The sequence below is a fragment of the Salvelinus namaycush genome, chromosome 24 (genome assembly GCF_016432855.1).
Source record: "Salvelinus namaycush isolate Seneca chromosome 24, SaNama_1.0, whole genome shotgun sequence".
NCBI classification, from domain to species: domain Eukaryota; kingdom Metazoa; phylum Chordata; class Actinopteri; order Salmoniformes; family Salmonidae; genus Salvelinus; species Salvelinus namaycush.
In genome coordinates this window covers 31397955-31412345 of record NC_052330.1, presented here as the reverse complement: position 1 = coordinate 31412345, position 14391 = coordinate 31397955, and the positions used below count along the sequence as shown (strand labels likewise).

Genomic DNA, 14391 nt, shown 5'->3' with positions numbered 1-14391 from the left:
ACTAATTGAGTGTATGTAAACTTCTGACCCACTGAGAATGTGATGAAAGAAATAAAAGCTGAAATAAATCATTATCTCTACTATTATTCTGACATTACACATTCTTAAAATAAAGTGGTGATCCTAACTGACCTAAAACAAGGTATCTTTACTCGGATTAAATGTCAGGAATTGTGAAAAACTGAGTTTAAATGTATTTGGCTAAGATGTATGTAAACTTCCAACTTCAACTGTATATAATCAATAGCCTAAATGCTAAATGTGTTTGGTTTTATGAATCATCCATATAGATCTACAGAAATAAGACAGATCCTGCTGCTGTTTAATAGCCAACTGATTCTGTGAGCACCAAGCGTCATGCAATCACATGTCGGATAAACAATTTGCAAATTAGGATGTCTTTTTTTCTTCTTTTATATGCTATAATAAAGGCATTACACTTCTCTCGTTAGAACAGCCTCTCTGTTATTATTTATATTAAATTTAGTGTTGTTTATACTGTTCCTAATTGTCCCAAAAATTATATTTGTACTAATACTAATACTAATAAATAATAACCCTCCTTTTTATTGACCTCCTTATTGTTATTATTAGTATTATTATGATCATCATTATAATAATTCATATCATTATGATTAGTAGGCTTAGTATAGCAGCCTTGTATAACCACCACCGAGCTGTAGGCCTAAGAGCGCAACCTTTTTAGACTTAATCCCGTAACATAGGCCTGCTTCAATACTTATATAGGCTACCGTATCAATCATTCATACGTTCATGTCATCACACAGCATACGAGTCATTCATGATTTGAAATGCAATCAAGGACTTTAGTTTTAAAATAAAATAGCAAAGTGACTCTTGAATAATAAATAAACCGTTCCATTTCGGAAATTGCATTCACGAATGAATGTGACTGTTTTTAGTTTTGCTGTAATAAAGGGTTTACAATAAAATAAAATAAACTTAAGACTCTACGGTACACTTATAATTTATTTAGTGTTGTTCCAAACGGTCATAAAAAGTATATTATAATTTAACAGCACCTGTTTGACACACATCATATGTACGCAGCGCTTACTCTCCACCTTTTTATTCATCTCCAGTATTTTACACAACTAGTCACATGTATTTCCACACATCTGACTTCCTCTTTACCTTCTGAGCAACCAAACATTCCCCCGTTTCCAGTTTGTCAAGTCCATCTGCATCCATTTCGCCGTCAAAAGTTCCGGTGTTCAGAGTTTGTTATAACCAATTTATTAATGTGATTATGATATGCTACAGGCCAGGCTCCATTGGTCAAGTGCATGTGATGCATACATGTGTCACATAAAGACTAAGGGATGAGGGAATAGGGAATATTTTTTTGAGGAATAACAGAACTTTTCAGTCAGAATTGGCTGTAATTATTTTGCAGGTTCAGCAACACGGACAGCGTGATAAACATGTTGATGTTCTGTGATCGATGCAGCAGGGAGGAGAGAGAGACAGCGGGTGCAAGTCACACAGTCACTCAATGTTTATTTTTTATTTTTAACACAGCACATCAAGTCTGATCCCGGCCCAATCAAATCAATTGCGGTCTAGACCTCTAGTCATCTGTGCATCTTAATTATTTCATAAAACAGTGCACTTAAAGCATCAGACAAGCTCAGTGCATATAGTTGATTTGATGAAAAATAGACGTTTAAAAATGTAGACCAATCGATTGGTCAAAAGAACAGACGAGTTCGACCAAGATTTCTTTTAGATGAGAGGAGAGGTTGTCTCAGCACCATGGAGAGCAAAAGGGTCATTGAGAGTTCAGCTGAGCATCATTAGAGGGGTGGGGGAGAGGGATGAGGGAGAGGAATGAGGGGAGGGGGGAGAGGGATGAGATTTGAGGGGAGATAGAGGAATGAGGGGAAGGAGAGGAATGAGGGAGAGGGATGAGGGGAGGGGTGAGGGATGAGAGAAGGGGTGAGCGATGAGGGAAGGGGTGAGGGAAGGGTGAGGGATGAGGGGAGGGGTGAGGGATGAGGGGAGTGGTAAGGTTTGAGGCGAGGGAGAGGTTTGAGGGGAAGGAGAAGGGAGAGGTTTGGGGAAGGAGAGGGAGAGGTTTAGGGGGAAGGAGAGGGATGAGGGGAGGGATGAGGGGAGAGGGGAGGGGTAAGTTGAGGGATGAGGGGAGGGGTAAGGTGAGGGATGAAAGGAGGGGGGAGGGGAGTGGCGAGCGAGAGGTTTGAGGGGAGGGAGAGGTTTGAAAGGAGGGAGAGGTTTGAGGGGAGGGAGAGGTTTGAGGGGAGGGAGAGTTTTGAGGGGAGAGGGGAGGGGTGAGGGATGAGAGGAATGGGAGGGATGAGGAGCCGAAGAGGAATGAGGGGAGGGAGAGGGATCACAGATAGGCATCCGCACACACGCAGAGAGAAACAGGGCACTGAGTATGCTTTAACTTAACCTTCAAAATTTGACGTGAGAGAGAGCGAGAGAGCGAGAGAGAGGAGAGAGAGACACCTAGCCCCCCACTCCACCCTGGACTTATTCAGCGTTTATGACCAGGCCCTCTCTACAAGGTAGCAATCCCAACGTTTGCCAAGACCCTGAAGGACGTCACCCTCAACCGCAGCCCCAGCACCTCACAACGGACACGCCACCCAGACCTGAAAGACCTGCACCAAGAGAACCCACGCCAAGAGGACCTACACCCAGACCACAGCATCACCAGTCACACCCCAACCAGCTGAGACCACCCCAAACAAACCCTGTCCACACCCTATATAGCCCCCCCCCCCAGATCAGACCTATGCCAATAAAGCCCATTGAATTGAGAGAGGGAGAGAGAGATTGTACTGACCCTCAGTGTTCACCCCAGCTTCAGAGGCCTGCTACCCCAGTCTACTGGGTTAAATACACCGTGAGAGAGACTGAGCCCCAATGCAATGGGTCAGAACCCTTGGACAGGAATCACTCCCGCACACACACACACACACACACACACACACAGGAGCTTGCAACTCACAAGTGGTTGGACAGATGGAAACACACGAACGTACGTACCAATTGACAGAGACAAACACACGCATGGGAAGAAGCGAGTGTCAGCAGGCACACACGGGCATGCACTTCCAAAGATGGAGAGAATTATGTTTGACCAAATACAATGCTATTTATCAGAGAACAAGTTAACTACTGACTTTCAGCATGCATATAGAGAAGGAAACTCCACTTGTATCGCACTGACTCAGATTGACTGATGATTGGTTAAAAGAAATGCATAATAAGATGATAGTAATTGTCTTCCATAGCACTCACCTGAACCTTCATCATCATCATCATCATCATCAGAAACCCAGGCAGAGATGGCTGCTTGGTGGAGCGCCCGCAGCTCAAAGACCTCTCTTATTGATGTTTTATTAACACGAACAGAAATATTGAAGGAGACACTTACTAATGAAGCCACAGAGAAAAAGTTGCAGAGACTATTTACTGTGCAGTGCAGGGAAGATGGAGAGAAGATGGAGGGAAGATGGAGAGAAGATGGAGAGAAGATGCAGGGAAGATGGAGAGAAGATGGAGAGAAGATGCAGGGAAGATGGAGAGAAGATGGAGGGAAGATGGAGAGAAGATGGAGAGAAGATGCAGGGAAGATGGAGAGAAGATGGAGGGAAGATGGAGAGAAGATGGAGGGAAGATGGAGGGAAGATGGAGGGAAGATGGAGAGAAGATGGAGAGAAGATGGAGAGAAGATGGAGAGAAGATGCAGGGAAGATGGAGAGAAGATGGAGAGAAGATGGAGAGAAGATGAAGGGAAGATGGAGAGAAGATGGAGAGAAGATGCAGGGAAGATGGAGATAAGATGCAGGGAAGATGGAGAGAAGATGGAGGGAAGATGGAGAGAAGATGGAGAGAAGATGCAGGGAAGATGGAGAGAAGATGCAGGGAAAATGGAGGGAAGATGGAGAGAAGATGGAGGGAAGATGGAGGGAAGATTGAGACAAGATGGAGAGAAGATGGAGGAAAGATTGAGAGAAGATGCAGGGAAGATGGAGAAAAGATGCAGGGAAGATGGAGAAAAGATGGAGGGAAGATGAAGGGAAGATGGAGAGAAGATGGAGAGAAGATGCAGGGAAGATGGAGAGAAGATGAAGGGAAGATGGAGAGAAGATGCAGGGAAGATGGAGAGAAGATGCAGGGAAGATGGAGAGAAGATGCAGGGAAGATGGAGAGAAGATGCAGGGAAGATGGAGAGAAGATGGAGGGAAGATGAAGGGAAAATGGAGGGAAGATGGAGGGAAGATTGAGACAAGATGGAGGGAAGATGGAGAGAAGATGGAGGGAAGATGGAGAGAAGATGGAGGGAAAATGGAGAGAAGATGGAGGGAAAATGGAGAGAAGATGGAGGGAAGATGGAGAGAAGATGGAGGGAAGATGGGGACCTTGAATATGGAACTCTCTCTCTCCTTTCTCCTTACTACTTCCATGTATTTTTTTTATTTTTAATTGTGACAAGAATGCCCCCTCTTTTTCCTCCCCTCCTCTCCTCCCCCATCCTTTCTCCTCTCCTCTCCTCCTCTCTCATTTCTCTTTCCTTATTCCTCCTCCTTTCCCCATCATTATTTCTACACCTCCAACAAATCCAAATAATACGAACTGCTAGGGTTATTATGATGAGGTCCTAATGACGATGGCACCATGGTGAGTAATGTGTCTGTTAATACGCATGGCATTCTAATGAAGCCTGTAGAACAGTACAGTAGGCAACCTCAGCAGTTCTCCCTAAAGCATGACATTTACATGTTGGAAGACCCCAAGGCTAGTGGGCTAGTCATCTCGGTCATGACATTTAGAGGGGCTGTTTGCATAATGCTCCTGTTAGCGTGCAGTGTGTGGTTTTCGCTGTGTGTGTGTATGTGTGTGTATGAGAGACAGAAAGAATGACAGAGAGAGAATGTATGTGCATACTGCTCCTGTTAGCGTGTGTGTGTGTGTGTGTGTGTGTGTGTGTGTGTGTGTGTGTGTGTGTGTGTGTGTGTGTGTGTGTGTGTGTGTGTGTGTGTGTGTAACAATCTACAGTAACAATCTAGTGTGTTTAACATTACAGTAACAATCTAGTGTGTTTAACATTACAGTAATAATCTCTTCTTCAAAGGACACTGACTGGATGAATATAGTTGTTCATACATACATGGCGTGTGTGTACACACACACACACACACACACACACACACACACACACACACACACACACACACACACACACACACACACACACACACACACACACACACGCCATGTATGTATGAACAACTATATTCATCCAGTCAAAGTGTCCTTTGAAGAAGAGATTATTACTGTAATGTTAAACACACTAGATTGTTACTGTAATGTTAAACACACTAGATTGTTACTGTAATGTTAAACACACTAGATTGGTACTGTAATGTTAAACACACTAGATTGGTACTGTAATGTTAAACACACTAGATTGGTACTGTAATGTTAAACACACTAGATTGGTACTGTAATGTTAAACACACTAGATTGGTACTGTAATGTTAAACACACTAGATTGTTACTGTAATGTTAAACACACTAGATTGTTACTGTAATGTTAAACACACTATACCTCTGGATGGATAAAGCATTGATCACTCCATTGGGAGCTGATAGTTTGTATTCGAGTTTCATGTATTCGCCTATCATCCAGCTCCACTAGTGATTGTCCAGGGTCGTATTCATTTGGCATGAAAACTGAAGAGAGAGTACCTGCACTCATTGACAAACAGCTTGTTTATGTTTTCCATTACAAAAAACGTTTTACCAAGGTGTGGCCAAATGACTAGGACCCAGTACCAACTCTATTGGTTAGCTCTGGTACTATTCTCTTCCTGATGCTCTGAATGGCTCTGAGAGCGATTGTTATTGATTTCAATAGGAATAGGCTTACATGGCCGTCAATATTCCTGCACACGTCTGATTTTTATCCTCCCACCCCCCGTTTTCAGGTCCTCTCCCGCTAGCTAGGCTGCTGATACAGGGACACCCACAGTAGCTTCCATCAGGAACACGATGATCAGAGTTTCTACCACGCACCTACATACGCATGCAAACCCACACAGGATACACACACGCATGCACACACTTACTTCCAACCCAAGCATATTCATTTCAGATCATTTAATTTGACTAAAGATGAGAGGCCATAAGTGGATGGTACTTAATTAGGCTGTATCAGAAATGGATCATTAACATTAGCTAAAAAGGTTCTCCCAGCTATTTGCTTTCAGGGGCTTTAAGTTAAATGTATTGAGAAGATAATCAGATCAACTATTGATTGCTCTTGTCTTGATGTGCTCCCAGCCCTTCTGAGAACCTCAAACCAATGAGAATCAGGGTTTAGGGGTAAAGCCAGAGTTGGGGTCATGCGGGCTCAGGGTCAAAGTTAGGGTCAGAGTTGTCCGTTTGGGGTCATTGACAGGGTTAGATATCGGGGTTACTAGTTGAACCCATACAGGCCAGGGGAGTCATTTTGACTTAAGAAGCCATGTTGGGAGACACATCCACCGACTCAAACCCTAGGTGTGTGCGTGTGTACATTCATTAGGGCACACCATAGCAAAACACTTGGCAACAGAAAACGAAAAAGAGCACTTCCTATTGGACATGTTCAGATAGGGCCTCCCCATTTCTCTTCCATTTAGTGCCTAGTGAACGTGACCCTGGCTTTAGTCATGATGACAGCCATGCCTCCAGAGATACAGCTGTCAAGGCGATTCAGGAGAAGGGAACACGGAGCATATTGTAAGTGACATATTTCTGTTCAAACGTTGTTCATTAAGTGACACGCTGTTCAAACGTTGTTCACTAAGTGGAACGTTGATCTAAATCCGTCTGACTTGTCCCCATGTGGCGTTGACAGTGCCATCCCCTGCCAGACTCTGGTCCATCGGCTGGCCACCACTGCCCTCGCCTTGACTAGCTTCCAGTCGCTACTCTGCTTTCCCGCAAATTCCATTTCATGCCAGAGACGTTACGGAAATTCCAGAAAGTCAAAACAAAGGACGGTCGGCACAGCTGGGGATCGAGTGCATTGTGTCGACAATCCTCGTGAAATCAGTAGAACAAAGCAGAACTCTGCTGCAACAACTAACACTCCCCACAATTCAGTATGCAGCACGCAAGGCTACTATGGTACTGCTGCTAGTAGTGTGTGTGATTGAAGTACAAGTTCTACTGCATCTTGAAGGTCAACCACACACTAACTTAGTTCAGAAACAACAGGCATGTTACGTCGCTATTTTTACAGATATTAGCATAGTGGAGACTCATTTGCGAGGTGTGTGTGTGTGTACATGCGCGTGTGTGTGAGTGTGTGTACATGCGCGTGTGTGTGTGTGTGTGTGTGTACATGCGCGTGTGTGTGTGTGTGTGTGTGTACATGCGCGTGTGTGTGTGTGTGTGTGTGTACATGCGCGTGTGTGTGAGTGTATGAGATATTCAACCTCATGTTCATCAGCAGTCAATCTAGAAAAATCATGTCAATGATCTACAACATTAGGCTGATGTTATAGGTCCAAGTAGGACGCATATCTGAGGTTCTACACCAGACTGAAACATATCCATTGGCTACAGAGGATAGTCAAGCAGGAAACTGGTACTTCTATCCACATGGGCTTAGACTTACTACAGTAGTCACACCCATACAGTATGTCATCACTACAGACACTCTGTAGTCACACCCATACAGTATGTCATCACTACAGACACACTGTAGTCACACCCATACAGTATGTCATCACTACACACACTCTATAGTCACACCCATACAGTATGTCATCACTACACACACTCTATAGCCACACCCATACAGTATGTCATCAATACAGACACTCTATAGTCACACCCATACAGTATGTCATCACTACAGACACTCTGTAGTCACACCCATACAGTATGTCATCACTACAGACAAACTGTAGTCACACCCATACAGTATGTCATCACTACACACACTCTATAGCCACACCCATACAGTATGTCATCAATACAGACACTCTGTAGTCACACCCATACAGTATGTCATCACTACAGACACACTGTAGTCACACCCATACAGTATGTCATCACTACAGACACTCTGTAGTCACACCCATACAGTATGTCATCACTACAGACACACTGTAGTCACACCCATACAGTATGTCATCACTACAGACACTCTGTAGTCACACCCATACAGTATGTCATCACTACAGACACACTGTAGTCACACCCATACAGTATGTCATCACTACAGACACACTGTAGTCACACCCATACAGTATGTCATCACTACAGACACTCTATAGTCACACCCATACAGTATGTCATCACTACAGACACTCTATAGTCACACCCATACAGTATGTCATCACTACAGACACCCTGTAGTCACACCCATACAGTATGTCATCACTACACACACTCTATAGTCACACCCATACAGTATGTCATCACTACAGACACTCTGTAGTCACACCCATACAGTATGTCATCACTACAGACACACTGTAGTCACACCCATACAGTATGTCATCACTACAGACACCCTGTAGTCACACCCATACAGTATGTCATCACTACAGACACTCTGTAGTCACACCTATACAGTATGTCATCACTACAGCCACACTGTAGTCACACCCATACAGTATGTCATCACTACACACACTCTATAGTCACACCCATACAGTATGTCATCACTAGAGACACTCTATAGTCACACCCATACAGTATGTCATCACTACAGACACTCTGTAGTCACACCCATACAGTATGTCATCACTACACACACTCTGTAGTCACACCCATACAGTATGTCATCACTACAGACACTCTATAGTCACACCCATACAGTATGTCATCACTACAGACACTCTATAGTCACACCCATACAGTATGTCATCACTACAGACACTCTGTAGTCACACCCATACAGTATGTCATCACTACAGACACTCTATAGTCACACCCATACAGTATGTCATCACTACACACACTCTGTAGTCACACCCATACAGTATGTCATCACTACACACACTCTGTAGTCACACCCATACAGTATGTCACCACTACAGACACTCTGTAGTCACACCCATACAGTATGTCATCACTACAGACACTCTATAGTCACACCCATACAGTATGTCATCACTACAGACACTCTATAGTCACACCCATACAGTATGTCATCACTACAGACACTCTGTAGTCACACCCATACAGTATGTCATCACTGTAGACACTCTGTAGTCACACCCATACAGTATGTCATCACTACACACACTCTGTAGTCACACCCATACAGTATGCCATCATTACAGATATACTGTATGGGTGTGCCTACAGAGTGTGTGTAGTGATGACATACTGTATGGGTGTGACTACAGAGTGTCTGTAGTGATGACATACTCTATGGGTGTGCCTACAGAGTGTCTACAGTGATGACATACTGTATGGGTGTGACTACAGAGTGTCTGTAGTGATGACATACTGTATGGGTGTGACTACAGAGTGTCTGTAGTGATGACATACTGTATGGGTGTGACTACAGAGTGTGTGTAGTGATGACATACTGTATGGGTGTGACTATAGAGTGTGTGTAGTGATGACATACTGTATGGGTGTGACTACAGAGTGTGTGTAGTGATGGCATACTGTATGGGTGTGACTACAGAGTGTGTGTAGTGATGACATACTCTATGGGTGTGACTATAGAGTGTCTCTAGTGATGACATACTGTATGGGTGTGACTATAGAGTGTGTGTAGTGATGACATACTGTATGGGTGTGACTACAGTGTGGCTGTAGTGATGACATACTGTATAGGTGTGACTACAGAGTGTCTGTAGTGATGACATACTGTATGGGTGTGACTACAGGGTGTCTGTAGTGATGACATACTGTATGGGTGTGACTACAGAGTGTGTGTAGTGATGACATACTGTATGGGTGTGACTACAGAGTGTCTGTAGTGATGACATACTGTATGGGTGTGACTACAGAGTGTCTGTAGTGATGACATACTGTATGGGTGTGACTACAGAGTGTCTACAGTGATGACATACTGTATGGGTGTGACTATAGAGTGTCTGTAGTGATGACATACTGTATGGGTGTGACTACAGAGTGTCTGCAGTGATGACATACTGTATGGGTGTGACTATAGAGTGTCTCTAGTGATGACATACTGTATGGGTGTGACTACAGAGTGTCTGTAGTGATGACATACTGTATGGGTGTGACTACAGAGTGTCTGTAGTGATGACATACTGTATGGGTGTGACTATAGAGTATCTCTAGTGATGACATACTCTATGGGTGTGACTACAGAGTGTCTGCAGTGATGACATACTGTATGGGTGTGACTACAGTGTGTCTGTAGTGATGACATACTGTATGGGTGTGACTACAGAGTGTCTGTAGTGATGACATACTGTATGGGTGTGACTATAGAGTGTCTGTAGTGATGACATACTGTATGGGTGTGACTATAGAGTATCTCTAGTGATGACATACTCTATGGGTGTGACTACAGAGTGTCTGCAGTGATGACATACTGTATGGGTGTGACTACAGTGTGTCTGTAGTGATGACATACTGTATGGGTGTGACTACAGAGTGTCTGTAGTGATGACATACTGTATGGGTGTGACTATAGAGTATCTCTAGTGATGACATACTGTATGGGTGTGACTACAGAGTGTCTGTAGTGATGACATACTCTATGGGTGTGACTACAGAGTGTCTGCAGTGATGACATACTGTATGGGTGTGACTACAGAGTGTCTGTAGTGATGACATACTCTATGGGTGTGACTACAGAGTGTCTGTAGTGATGACATATCACTACAGACACACTCTGTAGTCACACATAAACAACTCTTCTCTCTGCTAAGTGAAACTACCAGCCTATCGTATTAGCTTAGTAGGAACTTCTACTAACTCTAATCTACAGGGTTTAGGCTTGCCCCTCCCCTCACCAGAGGAGCTATGCTCTTCCCCCCATCACATGCTGCTAATGTGTTTGTGATAAGTATGAGTGTGTGTGTTCGTGTATGTATGATGAGTGTGTTTGTGTTAGTGTGTGTAACCTTGAGTGTGTGTGATTCCCACAACGCTGGGCCTAGGAGTTTTCACACACACACGCAGTGCCCCGAGCCCAGCTGCACTAATGAAGCAGGCTGTAAGCAGCTACCTTCATTACATTCAAGCCTCTGGACGGTGTCAGCAATTACATCGCAACTTCCCACTGTCAGAGCACAGACTGCAGAGACTCTCTATCCCTCACACGCACGCGCACACACACACACACACACACACACACACACACACACACACACACACACACACACACACACACACACACACACACACACACACACACACACACACACACACACACACACACACACACACACACACACATAAACAGGTACACAGGGTATTTGCACACACACACACAAACGGGAGGACACACTTGGCCTTCTTCTCCAAGCCTCTCCTTGCGGAGACTACATGCAGGGAGGAGCTGCTGTTCATCAGTGGTGGGTGTTTAGCTCTTTGGCTCGTCTAGAACAGCAACACAGCTCCTAAACACAACTAAACCTGGACCTATCACAACACACCACAGGAGAGGAGAGGAGGAGGGAGAGGCAGGGCACAGGAGAGGATGGAGAGGCAGGGCACAGGAGAGGAGGGAGAAGCAGGGCACAGGAGAGTAGGGAGAGGCAGGGCAAAGGAGAGGAGGGAGAGGCAGGGCACAGGAGAGGAGGAGGGCGAGGGGCACAGGAGAGGAGGAGGGAGAGGCAGGGCACAGGAGAGGAGGGAGAGGCAGGGCACAGGAGAGGAGGGAGGGGCACAGGAGAGGAGGAGGGCGAGGGGCACAGGAGAGGAGGAGGGCGAGGCGCACAGGAGAGGAGGGCGAGGCAGGGCACAGGAGAGGAGGGAGAAGCAGGGCACAGGAGAGGAGGGAGAGGCAAGGCACAGGAGAGGAGGAGGGCGAGGGGCACAGGAGAGGAGGAGGGCGAGGGGCACAGGAGAGGAGGGAGAGGCAGGGCACAGGAGAGGAGGGAGAGGCAGGGCACAGGAGAGGAGGGAGAGGCAGGGCACAGGAGAGGAGGGAGAAGCAGGGCACAGGAGAGGAGGGAGAGGCAGGGCACAGGAGAGGAGGAGGGTGAGGGGCACAGGAGAGGAGGAGGGAGAGGCAGGGCACAGGAGAGGAGGAGGGCGAGGGGCACAGGAGAGGAGGGAGAGGCAGGGCACAGGAGAGGAGGAGGGCGAGGGGCACAGGAGAGGAGGGAGAGGCAGGGCACAGGAGAGGAGGAGGGCGAGGGGCACAGGAGAGGAGGGAGAGGCAGGGCACAGGAGAGGAGGAGGGCGAGGGGCACAGGAGAGGAGGGAGAGGCAGGGCACAGGAGAGGAGGAGGGCGAGAGGCACAGGAGAGGAGGGAGAGGCAGGGCACAGGAGAGGAGGGAGAGGCAGGGCACAGGAGAGGAGGGAGAAGCAGGGCACAGGAGAGGAGGGAGAGGCAGGGCACAGGAGAGGAGGGAGAGGCAGGGCACAGGAGAGGAGGAGGGCGAGGGGCACAGGAGAGGAGGAGGGCGAGGCGCACAGGAGAGGAGGGCGAGGCAGGGCACAGGAGAGGAGGGAGAGGCAGGGCACAGGAGAGGAGTGAGAGGCAGGGCACAGGAGAGGAGGAGGGCGAGGGGCACAGGAGAGGAGGAGGGCGAAGCGCACAGGAGAGGAGGGCGAGGCAGGGCACAGGAGAGGAGGAGGGAGAGGCAGGGCACAGGAGAGGAGGAGGGCGAGTCAGGGCACAGGAGAGGAGGAGGGCGAGTCAGGGCACAGGAGAGGAGGAGGGCGAGTCAGGGCACAGGAGAGGAGGAGGGCGAGTCAGGGCACAGGAGAGGAGGAGGGCGAGTCAGGGCACAGGAGAGGAGGAGGGCGAGGCAGGGCACAGGAGAGGAGGGAGAGGCAGGGCACAGGAGAGGAAAGAAGATGAGAGGGGGAGAGAAAGAGAGAAGTAGGCGAGGTGGATAAACGTTGTTTTTTATAGAAAAGGAGGAGTAGGGAAGACTTCCATCACACAGAAACAACTGAGATGTGAAATATCCTGCAACACTGTCCCCCCTTCCTCATAGTGACTTAATAGAGCAAGATGGTCCTACGTGTCAATTAAAGGTGTGGTTTCCACAATCCACAACCACACCTGTGAAGTACAGATTCAATAATAGGCATTACTGTATTAACATTTGATGTCCAGGCGACATGATCTGAGAGGGTTTTGTTGTAGCGCACAGGAAGACACGAGAAAAGGCATGAGGCTCAATAATGCAAGAAGGCGGATAGAAAGAGAAAGGAGGAGAGGAAGGAGAGTGCAAACCTCGGCCACACACGGACCAGGTCAGCCATCATACTTTCACACTTACACACTCCTACTTTTCCCTCTTCCTGCATCACTCCCTTACTTATAGGTGGACAGAGACAGACAGAGAGAGAGACAGGGAGAGAGACAGGGAGAGAGAGAGAGAGAGAGAGAGAGAGAGAGAGAGAGAGATGGGCAGAGAGAGAGTGAGAGAGAGAGATGGGGAGAGAGAGAGAGATGGGGAGAGAGATGGGGAGAGAGAGAGAGATGGGGAGAGAGATGGGGAGAGAGAGAGAGAGATGGGGAGAGAGAGCGAGAGAGAGAGAGTGTCACGTCTTCCACAGAAGGTGGTTCCTCTCCCTGTGCTGGCGGTGCTCGGCGGTCGGTGTCGCCGGCCTACTAGCCATCACCGATCCATGTTTCCTTTTCCCCTTTGTTTTGTCTTTGGTTCATTCACACCTGGTTTTCATTTGCTTTCATCTCTGTGTGTATATTTACCCGTTTCCCCGCTTAGGTTTGTGCGGGATTATTTTCTTGTTGCTTGTGGAGGCTTTCCTCAGTGTATTTCGCGTGTGGTTATTATAGTAAGGTGCGTTGTGTACTTGCGCCTTACGGGAGTACTGTTAGTTCCCATTGCCTTGGGCGTTGTTTTTGGGTATTGTACTGTACCGTGTTTTTGGACTTGCCCTGATTAAAATATACGTTACACTGACATCTCTGCTCTCCTGCGTTTGACTCCTCACCTACCTTCAGTGCGTAACCGCAAGAGAGAAAGAGAGAGAAAGAGAGAGAGAGAGAGATTGGGGAGAGAGAGATTGGGGAGAGAGAGATGGGGAGAGAGAGAGAGAGATGGGGAAAGAGAGATGGGAAGAGAGAGAGAGAGATGGGGAGAGAGAGTGAGAGAGAGATGGGGAGAGAGAGAGAGAGAGAGAGAGAGATGGGGAGAGAGAGAGAGATGGGAGAGAGATGGGGAGAGAGAGAGAGATGGGAGAGAGATGGGGAGAGA

The 14391-nt window shown here is 46.9% G+C and overlaps 1 protein-coding gene across 1 annotated transcript in view; it reads right to left on the bottom strand.

The window, feature by feature from the left end:
• The window catches only part of LOC120019391 (gephyrin-like), a 68864-nt gene extending 67767 nt beyond the window's left edge, over positions 1–1097 (bottom strand). Inside the window, exon 1 of the mRNA XM_038962679.1 lies at positions 1079–1097. Within this exon, the coding sequence (XP_038818607.1) occupies positions 1079–1097 (19 nt within the window). The remainder of the gene's footprint in view (positions 1–1078) is intronic.
• Between the last annotated feature and the right edge of the window lie 13294 nt (positions 1098–14391).